The following is a 12,044-nucleotide window of genomic DNA, read 5'->3' as shown; positions in this document are numbered from 1 at the left end:
GTCTTGCATGGCTTTTTATGACGGCGCTCCTGCAGTCTGCCCCTGTAAACAAGCCTCTCTTACATTTGCTAGAAGCCACACCCGGGAAGAAAGGAGTCCTGACTCCCTCATGAAAGCCTGCTCAACGGCCACACCCTGGGCCAAGGATCCCAAAAGCCTTGCTTTGGTACCATCAAGTTGCATGCCTGTATGCATAAGGTCCCAAACTTGAATCAACCAAGCCAAAAAAGCCTCACCCCCAATCATGTAATATCTTTTCACAGAGAGAGACTGTGGAGACTGTCAAGCAACAGGGACTCAGTGATGATCTCAGGCTCCTTTGCTGGCTTTGAGGGCCCTGGTTCTGCATCATCATTAGCTGGGCACACCAAACTGGTTTATCCTTCCTCACTGCAAAGGGCCAACTGCTGCTGCTAGCTGTGGCTGCCCCTGTGGTTTAGCTGGAACATGGACATTTGTAACTCTGTTTGTTCCACTACTGCACTATCCACCTTTCCCTCTGACTGCAGTGGTTCTGCTGGGCAGTGTCCCCGACCTCTGTGGCAGGTTTTGGGGCAGCTACACAAGGTAACCTCACTCTGTCTCTGAATGGTGAATGGACCTCACAGAATAAAAACATCAAAAAGAATATGATATCTTTAACTTCTAAGGGAAAGTTTAACTCTTCAAAAGCTGTGGTTGTAGGCCCAAAGAAGTGAGTGAAGGGTTGGGAGAAAACTTCCCCCTGTGCTGCTTCCTCTCAATAGGTATCATTATTAAGGAAACCCCAAAGATACAGACTTCATCTCTGATAGTTATATAGCCTTGTGTCCACATTTCAGAAGACGTTTACAAGTGCTGAATTCCTCACCTTATTGACCCATTCTACAAACAGGGTAACAGCCACAGTGGCCTTAGTTATAGGACCCATGTTTGAATACCTGCAAACAGGAAAAACACAGCCATGATCATATGCCAACCAAACGAGGGTAGGCTAGACCACACGGTGCTGCCCAACAAGGTTTCTACATCCAGTACACAAATGGGTTACTCAAGAATTAGTATTCTCTTTTCACCCCTTCCTCTCAATGCCCTTGAGCCCCACATTGGTCACCAGTTAATGTCCTGGCTTAAAAGACCTGTGTTTGCCAAGGAAGGCATGAACCTCCCTGGAATGGAAAGCTGCTCCCCTCCCTCCAAATTATTATAACTTCAAAAATATAGAGCTTCCAAGAAAAAATATGGGAAAAGGAATAACAGTTCTTTACTAGGGGAAAAAAACCAAACCAGAACAAACAAAAAAAACAATTAAAAAGCCCAATGACCAATTTCCCCTTCGGTGTAGTTACAGGGGCTGCAGGGGATGCGCTATTTCTGGATGGTGCTCCATATCCAGTTACCTGGAAGAAGCTTGAATGGGAAAGCTGACACAATCACCTGTACCTATTAGATGTATGAGATACTTATGGCACACTTTATTTCCTGAGTCCTGGATCTTTTGTTACTGAGGCTTGTTAATAAAACACTTGGATTCTCCATTTTCACAGCACTTCTGTTTTAACTCTGTAAGTAGGATGGTGTTACAGACCCTCACTCTATACCAACACAGAGCAAGCAAATACCATTACTTTTAAAATATTTTCCACTCTTATGACAAAACAGAATAATAGGAAATATAAAATTACTTTCTCTTGAAAGTCACCAGATTTATTTGATTTTCTTTCCTTATAAAAATTAATTGGCATTGTTCTCACATATGGAGCACAGCAACAGAATGATGTAAAGTATAACAGAAACACTCAAAATTGGAAAAAAAAAAAAAAATTAATATGGTATAAAGCCCAACAACCAAAGATGTTGGAAAACCTAAAGCACAAGCTTTGCCTTTTAGCAGAATGCTGGTGGCAAAAAAAAAGCTGTTCATTAATATAAGACTTTTAAAATTTAAATTTATGATTGTTACACTCAGCATTTCTCTTCTGTGCATATCAAAATGCTATTAGGCAAGAATGACAGTGTTTAACCTCATTGTGACAAATTATTTATTCCAAATAAATAAAAATGCTGCGTCCCGACATTTAACAGACAGTATGTTAAAATATATAGCATTCCTTCCTAGATGGCACATCTCACCAAAGAATATTTGGTTGTAAATATATATTTTTATTTTTACAACTACCAGTGAGATGAAACTTTAGATTAAGAAAGTGATAAATAGAAAAAAAATTAATAAAATCATTCATTTAGTCAGATTTTCTTGCCTTTTTAATAAATTTAAGTAAAACTGACATTCCTGATAATCCTTTTTTTTTTTCCAGAAAATAATTTCAGGGAGCTGAATCCAAAGGTTTTGCCAGTGAGCCATACGATAGAGAGACTAGCTACAAACAGGGAGTATTTCTACCCATTTCAATTTTAAAAGTTACTTGATTCTCAGGGTTTTTCCTCCAACTTCTGAAGGAGGACCAGCCTCTGGAACACATACCCATATGATAGAGATCATGTTCACTGGTTGCACAAAGATGGTCTCAGGTTTGTGAAGTCCACTAACACTCCAGGAGGCTCTTTCCTTTTCTTACCTTTATCTGAGTGACATTTCCTTCAAGTTCTGTAGATGCCTGGAACTTCCACTTCTCTTTGCCCTCCAAAGCCCATGTGCTCTGATGAGATCCTGCTGCTTTCTTCCACATTGCTACTCTCCCCTTGCTAGTTCCAGCTGCCAAGACACCTGCCATTCACAAACATTTCAGGTATTTCACCTTGGACTTCAGAAGAACAAACCCACATTACACAATGTAACAGGCAGTGAAACCTGGCTCTTGAGTGCTGAGAAGCCACTTTCTAGCAGCAGCATTTCTCTCCTCACTGCAAACCAACATCCTAGTCCTGTACTGGAGAACTTTTCTGAAGAACCAGTGGGAGAAGTTCCACATGGTAATGTGCATCTTCTAGTGATTTTTTAAATGCATGAGACAATTACTTCATTTTAATCTTCTCTTAGAATATAGAACTATTGAATATCCTGAGCTGGAAGAGTCCCCAAGGGTCATCCAATCAAGCTCCTGGCCCTGAACAGGACAGCCCCAGCAATCCCAATACGTGCCTGAGAGTGTTGTCCAAACACTTCTTTTACCTCTGGCAGCCTTGGGGTCGTCTCCACCTCCTGTTCAGTGCCTGACCACCCTCTGGGGGAGAAAGTTTTGATATGCAGTCTAACCCTCCCCTGGCTGGACACAGCTATGGCTGCTCCCTTGGGTCCTGTCACTGCTCACAAAAACCAGAGGTCAGATCCACCCCTCATGAGGAAGCTGCTCCCTGTGCCCCAGTCTCCTCTAGGATGAACAAACCAAGTGACCTCAGCCATTCCCCCAATGGCTTGTGTTTATTTTTAAGTAGTTAGTTTTGTAGTCACTTTGGGCAACCAACAACTGAAAACCATTGCAGCAGATACCAGCTTTGCCTACACTAGCAAACAAGGTGGTGTCCAGGAGCAGGTCTCTAACAAGGACCTGTTGTAAGGACCTGGCATTTACATGATACATGTCACTAAGCTCTGTTTTGCACTAGCTGTAGTGCAGGCTTGTAGACTGAATGCCCAAAACATGTTGGTGTTCATTAGGTGTACTCCAGGGGTACTCGTGTCAAAGGGAATCCAGCTCATATGCCACAAGACAGCTCCACATGAGTCCAAGTGTAGCTGAGTATCAAATTATTTCCCTGCACCTTTCAAGGCATATTTCTGATCCAAACTAAAATCTTCGTCACATACTACCACTGAGATCCTCAGTCACAAGACAAACATAATGAAATAATTACAGGGCATGGAAGGCTGAGGTTTGACAAGGTTTAGCACCAGAGATCACAGCTGCCACATTATTTCTCACCTTTAGCACTGCAGTAAGATACACAGTTAATACATTCTCCCCCCTCAAAGCCAAACTGCATATCTAGGGAGAGCACATAGTTCTCATCTTGATCCAAATCCCAGAACCTAAGGCACACAAAACAAGAGTGTTAACAATGCTTTTCTTTCCAAGTGTCTTGCCAAACCCTGTCAATAGGATGCTATACATGGCACTAACTTGCTATTTCCACAACACCTAGATCATTTAACTTTTAAAATTAAATTGTCAGAAGCTGCCTGGGGAGTGTGAATTTCTTACAATCCCCTTCCTTTTCCTTCGAGTTTTTAATCTGCAACATGTTTTGGGATATTCTCCTATGAAGAAAGAAGTCAGAAGCAAGCACAGCTTTAAAAAAAATGAAAGAAGGGAGGGCCAGTTGCAATTTTCTTTCTCCCTAATTTTGCTTCTACTCTATTTTAAGAATATTCCTGTGTTAGTCAGTAGTCCTTTGGATTCCAGATTTATTTTCTAGAACTAAATACTGCCATAAAGCTATTCCTTCTTGATACTTGGCCTTTATTGCATTCTTACAAAATGAACAAATGATTCTGTCTGATAGTAGCAGACAGAGGCTCAATAAAGGGAAATACTGATATTAATAGAACGCTCCCACCCTCCCAAAAGGTAAGAGGAACAGGTAGAACAGGTCATAGTAAAGACAAGGAAGAAAAGATTGCAAAAAAGGTAAAACTACAGAACACAGTAACATAACAGCATGGCAAAGCAACATACTTCGAAGGATTAGGGAAAGAAGCAATTGCAATACTTGTCTTATATTACAGTAAAATAAACATCCTGAAAAGTAAGCACTTTTTTTTCTGGTTGCTGATGCCATGAGTTTCCTAAGGATCAGAAAGTAACATTGGCAAGAACGGCACAGGGGCTGTATTTTCATGCAAAACCCCCAACTGGATTTATTTTCAGAATAAACCAGTAACAGCACTCAGAGAAGGAACTGAGTAGGTAGCACTGCCTGACAAAATAAAATACCTAGAGAGAAAGCAAGCCATACCAAATTAGTTTCTGTCCTTGGGAAAAACATCTTTCATTTCATTTCTCTACTTATTTTTACAAACAAAATTAGGAAATGTTCGGAGTTTTTCATTATTGGTAAAAAAAACCCAACCAACATTTCAGCAAAATACTCAGTTCAATGCAGACTGTACCTGTTAGCTGGCCCTTCTCAGGGGCAGCCAGAACAACTTTCATTCTTACCTGATGACTGTCTCACCTAGTGCTGTAACAACCAGGCTATGGTCTACTAGAATCATGTCTGCAGAATGACCAGTCTTCCCACTCAACTTCACCTGTTAACCATAAGCAAATAAATACATTTACAGAAGGTCAGAGGAGCATGCTGAAGGACACCAAGCCTCTGAACTCCACAGTTTGGCTGAACAGTAAAAATATGAAAACAACTAGACCCATCTGTCAATTCAGACAGACATATTCAGACAGTGAATTCAGATGATTCTGACAATGATCACCTATCATCAAGACTGCAATGTATAAATTTAATAAAAGAAACCCTGTAGTGGGTTAATTAAGTAGATAAGGAGAAGTATTTTGCTCTTGCACTAGAACTTCTCTTAAAATTAAATAAAGATTCCTTTAAAATGTGAAATTCCAGATCTTACTTCTAGTCAAATGTAAGTAATGATCGATAAGAAGTGGACACTCCTGTAATACACAAGTGTCCAGTGTTTTTCTGTCTTGGATAAAAAGAAAAAAAATCTTAGAAAAGTGAAGGTTTGGGGTCTACCCACAAGCAACATTTGTAATAGCACAGGGCAGGGTGTGAGACATTTTCTCTTTAATTTCCACTTTTAATTTCTGGAGATTCTCTGTCAGTCTTTCCACTGAGGAGACACGGGCCCATAATGGGGTGGAGATAGTTTCTTCATATATCTGGAGTTTGGTAACCAAACAGTCCAAGTTTTGTTCTCCTTCTTTCCATGACATCACTCCCAATGACTTGGCATATGACATCAGCACACTCGGTAGGAATTTCTGCCGTATGTTTTGCAAACACTGGATATCGTCTGGATTAGTAAGGAATTGCTCGTTATTTGAAAATATCATCTCCAGCACAGCTAATTCTCTTAGGCACCAGATACCTTGCTCCATAGTGTTCCACTTGTCTCAGTGCACTAAAAGGTAATCTTTCCAAGGAAATCCATTCCCTCACATTTGACAGGAGTTGCGTCCAGAGGCTGAGAGTTTCTGGTCCTTTCCCAATCCTGTGGTCAATACGTGCATCCCAGGACATGGATCCCAGTTGCAAAGTGTCACTACCATCTGATTTCATATCATGGGCCACAACAGCCCAGCATCAGAGCACCCAGGTCACCGGGGCTCACCTGACTGGAGTGAGAAATCTTTTTGCATGTCTCGCAGCTCACGCAGGGATAGGGTTTGGGTGATTATCTCTGGCCCTGTCTCTTCCTCCGGTTGTGAGGGCCCTGCTTCCTTTTCATCACCCACTACATGAACTGCTTTGGTCTTGGACTTCTTCTGAATACAGGCAACTGCTCGTAGCACAGGCTGCTCTTGTGGGTAAGCTGCAGTTTAAATGGCCATAGTGCCTGTTGCTTTGCTTTCCTCCCTCTCCCTCTGAGGGTGCTGTATAAAAACAAGCAGTGTCCAGTAAATAGTAGCCAGGGTCCAGCACATTCCATAACTTCACACCTCTCTGGAACTGCCACAGCACTTCTCTTTCAAACACTTTATCAGGGCCCTGTAGCTGTTCAGGGGTGGACTTCTGAACCAGGAGTAGAGTACTCTTTCAAAAGCTGGCCCATTTTCTCCCACATGCCACACTACTAAAGACTATCCATCCCAGGACATGTTTCTGGACAACTTCCCTAGAAATCTCTGTCCAAAATCTTAACATGGTGCACACTGGACAGAGGAAACCTAGTAGACATATCAATGAGGGCATGTTTCCCAGATCACTGTGAAACAGATCACTGTGGTGGGTACACAGCACATATACAGGAGTATATGCAGGGCTAGGTATCGTACCCACATGGACAGACCAAGCAACACTAGAACCACGGAGCTCTCTACCTAAAACACAAATGCTTCGATCAAAGTTATCTCAATCCTCTTGAGCCTTACCTTGGGCACTAATTAAATGTGGTGGCTTAACACCAGCAAAAAATTAAATGCCAAATAAGCTATGGCCCTTCTCCTGCCCCTTCCGGTAAGGGAGGGAGACGTGCAGAGACTATGGATTGAGATAATTTTCTTAAAGCAAAAAGCAATGGAATAAGAAACACAAAGTAACAGCAATATGAATTTTTTAAAATATCCAAAACCAGAAGATGTTTTAGACATAAAAAATTAGTTTTATGTGCCTGCTGAGACCAAAACCAAAATGGTGGATGCTCCCCATAGGTTGCATCCACGCGACTTCCCCAGGCTCCGCATGCTGTCGCAAACAAAGGCAGTATGGCAAGAGGCTTCCTGCCCCTCCCAGGCCAAGACAACAAGAAACAATGGCAAACAGACCCTCCCAAAAGCTGAGTCATCCACGATGGGTTGCACTGCAGCCCTGCTGGGCTCAGTTCCACACAAGTGCATGCACCGTTGCTTCTACCGCTCCGCCATACTGGGGGTTGAGCCTACAGGTTCCTGCCACTTCCCTGAAATTCTGCTGCACTCCTTTTGGCCTGGCTTAGCTGGAATGGGCTTGGGCTCCCTTTGGCTGGACTGGGGGCCTTCCCTGTCCTCTGCCCACGGTCTCCCCCTCGGTGCCACCATTCAGCATATGTCAGTTCTGTGTTCTGCTGCTTCCCTTTCAGCACCGTATCCCATAGCTGCAGCTCAGAGAAAACAGAAGAGGGTGGATGGCAGGGGCAGAAGACAGAGTCTGCAGGGCTGATGCCAACAACCTTCCCATGAGAGAGAGCAAGGCAGAATGGTGCCCACTTAATGGGGTTGTGTGTTTTCTCCCCGAAAACAGTGATGATATAGGTGGTACAGAATAACTTAGCTGCACCTACATGGTGCTAAGCACCACCCACCTCTGCAACCAGGACAACTAGAATTTCCAATTTTTCTCTAATTCACTAAGAAACTGAAAGGAAGTGTAAAAGAATTAAGATAGGGTCAAAATTAAAAGAACTATGAAAAAACAGGAAGACAAGATGAAAACCATCTCTCCAAGTTCAGTATCACATCATTCTATTCCACTTTTAGATAAGCTATTTTTGCTTCTCATCAACTTATTATCTGAGAAACAAATATGAGAGTTGATTCATTTGAAAGCAAAATAGTAATAATCAAAAAACAAAACAAACTTATAAAGAATAAGAATTGCAACTTTATCCTGTAGTATGACTCTTACCTTCATAAGCTCTTCTGCCTCTCCCTCGGGAGAAACTGCATGTAAGGACAACTGCAGAGTTTCTGTTATTACAAGTAAAACATCTCTTTCCTCTAGTAACAGGAGCTTTCGGACCAGACTGTCTGTAGACAACACCTGCCTTGTCTTCCCCTTCTCATTCACATAGTGCACAGAACCTGTAGCACAAATAAACAAGGTGCAGATTTTAGTTGACATCTTTTAGCTACAAAAGCCGAAGTTGATGCTTTCTGCCTTAATAAAACATTCCTCAAGTGCTGAAAATGTAAAAATAACAAAAATTCTTTCACTTTCTAGTTCTTCTCAGAATAGACAGTACGGTAGCTGACCAGAGCAATAAACCAAAGCATATTTTTCCCCATTTATAAAATCCAAAGGGGAATACTTTAAATAATTTAAAATGCAAATAAACTTTCTGTACGAATGATAGCATCTGAAATCTTCAGTCTTAGAAAAAAATCTGTGAAAGAAGAATGGCAGCTAAGAATTGTTCAATTTACAGCAGAGTTGAGATGACAGAAAACTGTGGACCTGAAGTTTTCCATTGTTTAGGAAACACTGCACCACACACCAAATTCATTTAATCCATAATTTGACTGGCAAATGGGACAGTGTTTTTCTAAAAACATCGGTAACTAATGCACCCATCAACATTTCAAAAGCCATTATAATGTCATTAAGTTGTATAATCATAGAATCACAGAATCATTAAGGTTTGAAAAAGCCACTAAAATCATCAAGTCCAATCTTTGACCAATAACCATACAATGAAGTGCCACATCTAGTAATTTCTGAACACTTCCTGGGATGATCACTCCACCACTGCCCTGGGCAGCCCATTCCAATGCCTAACAACCCTTCCTTTGAAGAAATTCCTTTCTCCAGTCTGCCCTCTCCTGGCACAACTTGAGGCTGTTTCCCCTTGCTCCTTGCCCCCTGGGAGCAGAGCCCAAACCCCCACCTGCCTGAAGCCTCCTTTGAGGGAGTTGTGCAGAGCCAGAGTCCACCCAGAGACTCCTTTTCTCCAGGCTGAGCCCCCTCATCTCCCTCAGCTGCTCCTCATCAGACTTCTGCTTGAGATCCTATCCCAGCTCTGTTCCTTTCTCTGGATACTCTCCAGCCCCGTAAGGTCTCTCTTGTCACCAGGGGCCCAGAATCCAGGTGCTTCAGCAGCATCCAGCACAGGGGGTGGTCTCTGTGCTGGGCCTGTGGACACACTGTGGCTGATCCAAGCCAGGTGCCACTGACCTTCTTGCACAGCTGGACTCAGGTTCAGCTGCTGTCACTAGTACCCCCAGGGCCTTTCCTGCTGGGCACTTTCCAGCCATTCTCCCCCAAGCCTGGAACACTCTGTGGGGTTGCTGTCACACAAGTGCAGCACATGGCATTTTGCCTTATTGAATCTCATACAGTTGGCCTTGGTCCACTGCATGCACAGGTTTAGGTAGCAAAACTCCCAACAAGCACTACAGTTGTTTGCAAGTGATACTCCAAAAATCTCCCAAACCAATGTCATTAAAATCTGACACATCACAAGTCACATTCACATAATTTCTTAGCAGATCACAGAACTATATAAGGGCAACATTTTATACCACCGCAGATCAAAAAACCTATTAAATTAAATAGCATCTTCCCCCAAGAGCTTAAGCAGAAAACACAAGTGTATAAGAATGAACATTAAGAATCCACACTAAAACGTAAGAGCTATGATCTGATTAAAAAGAATGTTTAAATTTCCACTTTTAAAGTGAATCTCTTTTTAACCCTCTTGCCACGGGTAGGGACACCTCCCACCATCCCAGGTTGCTCCAAGCCTCATCCAGCCTGGCCTTGAACACTTCCAGGGACCCAGGGGCAGCCACAGCTGCTCTGGGCACCCGGTGCCAGTGCCTCAGCACCCTCCCAGGGAACAATTCCTTCCCAATATCCCATCTAACCATGTGCTCTGGGAGTGGGAAGCCATTCCCTTGTCCTGCCCCTTCATGACCTCCAAAGTCCCTCTCCAGCTCTCCTGGAGCCCCTTTAGGCCCTGGCAGGGGCTCTGCGGTGTCCCTGGAGCCTTCTCCTCTCCAGGTGAGCACTCCCAGCTCTCCCAGCCTGGCTCCAGAGCAGAGGGGCTCCAGCCCTTGGGGCGTCTCCACGGCCTCCTCTGGACTCATTCCAACAGCTCCATGTCATTGCTGTATTGATAACCCCAGAGCTGGAAGCAACTCTGCAGGTGGGGTCTCACCTGAGTGGGGCTGAGGTGCAAAATCCCCCCCTCCCCTGCTGCCCATACTGTGGGATCAGCCCAGCAGACAGGGAATTTCTGGGTGCCAGCACACACAGCTGGGGCATGTCCCGCTCTCACTCACCAGCACCCCCAAGTCCTTCTCAGGACATTGGGGAGTTACAGCAGATCAGATTAAGAACTGAGTCCAAAATACATATGCTCAAACCAACTCAAGCAATGAGGCTGCTCACAAGGAACAGTCAGTATCATTTGATTGAAATTTGAGAAGTATGACAAGGAGGCTGTCTTGGGGTGACTTTATAATACTGTATCCCCTCTCGTCTGCTTTATGCCCAGACACAGGTTCTGTAACTTTAAGCTAGGTCCAAGAGAGGGGGAGAAGCCGGGGGAATTCTTTCGGCGTTTTGTGTTCAAACGCAGATTCTCCCCCAGGTCATTCTCAGGAGAGAAGAGTTAAATCATTTTTTTGTTAGCTGAGTCAAGAAGTTTTTCCCGGGACTGTGGCTTCTTCTTCTGGAACAGTTCAGCTTTGCTCCAGTCCCAAAAACCAGACCATCACGGGAGCCCCCCGCAGCGGCCCGGTGTGGGGAGGTTGCAGGGACACCCGGCTCCAGACCCCGGGAGAAGCCAAGCAGGACTCCAAAATCCACCAGTTCTCTCCGCAGCGAGAAGGTTTGAGTATCTAACATTATTCATTCTTGTTCCCGTGCCTGCGTGCACTCTGTGTGTTAAATAAAGTCTTTATCCCTTTTCTCCAAGAAATTCCTTTCGTGCGATGGGAAGAGGGTGCGCAGCAAACCTGCCTTTTTTCAGAGGAGATGTCCCTTTCAGGACGTTTCCTCCTAACTTGTCTCACACCGAGACAGAAGCCCAAGCCAAGGCAGCACCTGCAGGACACACGGCCTGTCCCTCGATGGGGCTCTGCACCATCACAACAGCGGCTTTGAAGGTGAGGACACCATGGGCACAGCTTCTCAAAGCTTCTCTCCTTGTATCTTTAGGAAGCACCTTGTGTCCATTTTCCATTTAAATGGTACCCTTCTAGTAAAGAGGCCTGAGTTAGCACATTAAAGGAAGATACACTGCAAACCAACCACACAGCTGGCCCATGCCCCTCCTGCAAGCTGCACTGGTGCTGTACTGATGTAAACAAGGGGGGCCAGTTTTGGTACAACACTGAATCAAACTGTAACAGAACTGCAGAACCAGCATAACTGAAACGTTTTCAGAACAGTTAACACTTGAATCAGCAGGATGACTCGAATCACGTACCAGAAACACCCATTATGCAACTTCTCACACACATTCTGGCTCCAGTTCAGAGAGAGCAAATTACAGAGAGATGGCATCTCAAAAAAATTTGGGGTGGGAAGAAAGTTTGCTTAGACCAAACTAGTACCCTGAAGACTAAAAAGGATAGGAAAAGACAGGGAAGAGTAAAAGGCAAGGAAGAGGAAAATGCAGAGAAGAAACTATATTAGGCAGCAAACTAACAAAACAGATTCTCAAACTTTTTTTTGTTCCGTGAGACTGAAGCACCATTTCAAAGCATGAG

The 12,044-nt window shown here is 43.8% G+C and overlaps 1 protein-coding gene across 3 annotated transcripts in view; it reads right to left on the bottom strand.

Moving 5' to 3' along the window:
- IFT140 (intraflagellar transport 140) overlaps nt 1-12,044 on the bottom strand; it is an 85,044-nt gene that overhangs the window by 62,687 nt on the left and 10,313 nt on the right. For all 3 annotated transcript variants that reach the window (XM_059861691.1, XM_059861690.1, XM_059861692.1), the window contains exons 6-9: nt 8,236-8,411; nt 5,100-5,191; nt 3,864-3,970; nt 2,559-2,707 (exon numbers count right to left, since the gene is read on the bottom strand). In XM_059861691.1, coding sequence (XP_059717674.1) covers nt 2,559-2,707; nt 3,864-3,970; nt 5,100-5,191; nt 8,236-8,411 — 524 coding nt within the window. The remainder of the gene's footprint in view (nt 1-2,558; nt 2,708-3,863; nt 3,971-5,099; nt 5,192-8,235; nt 8,412-12,044) is intronic.

The sequence above is a fragment of the Haemorhous mexicanus genome, chromosome 17 (assembly GCF_027477595.1).
Source record: "Haemorhous mexicanus isolate bHaeMex1 chromosome 17, bHaeMex1.pri, whole genome shotgun sequence".
NCBI classification, from domain to species: Eukaryota; Metazoa; Chordata; class Aves; order Passeriformes; family Fringillidae; genus Haemorhous; species Haemorhous mexicanus.
Note: the sequence above shows the minus strand (reverse complement) of the source record. Positions and strands in the feature narration are given on the sequence as shown.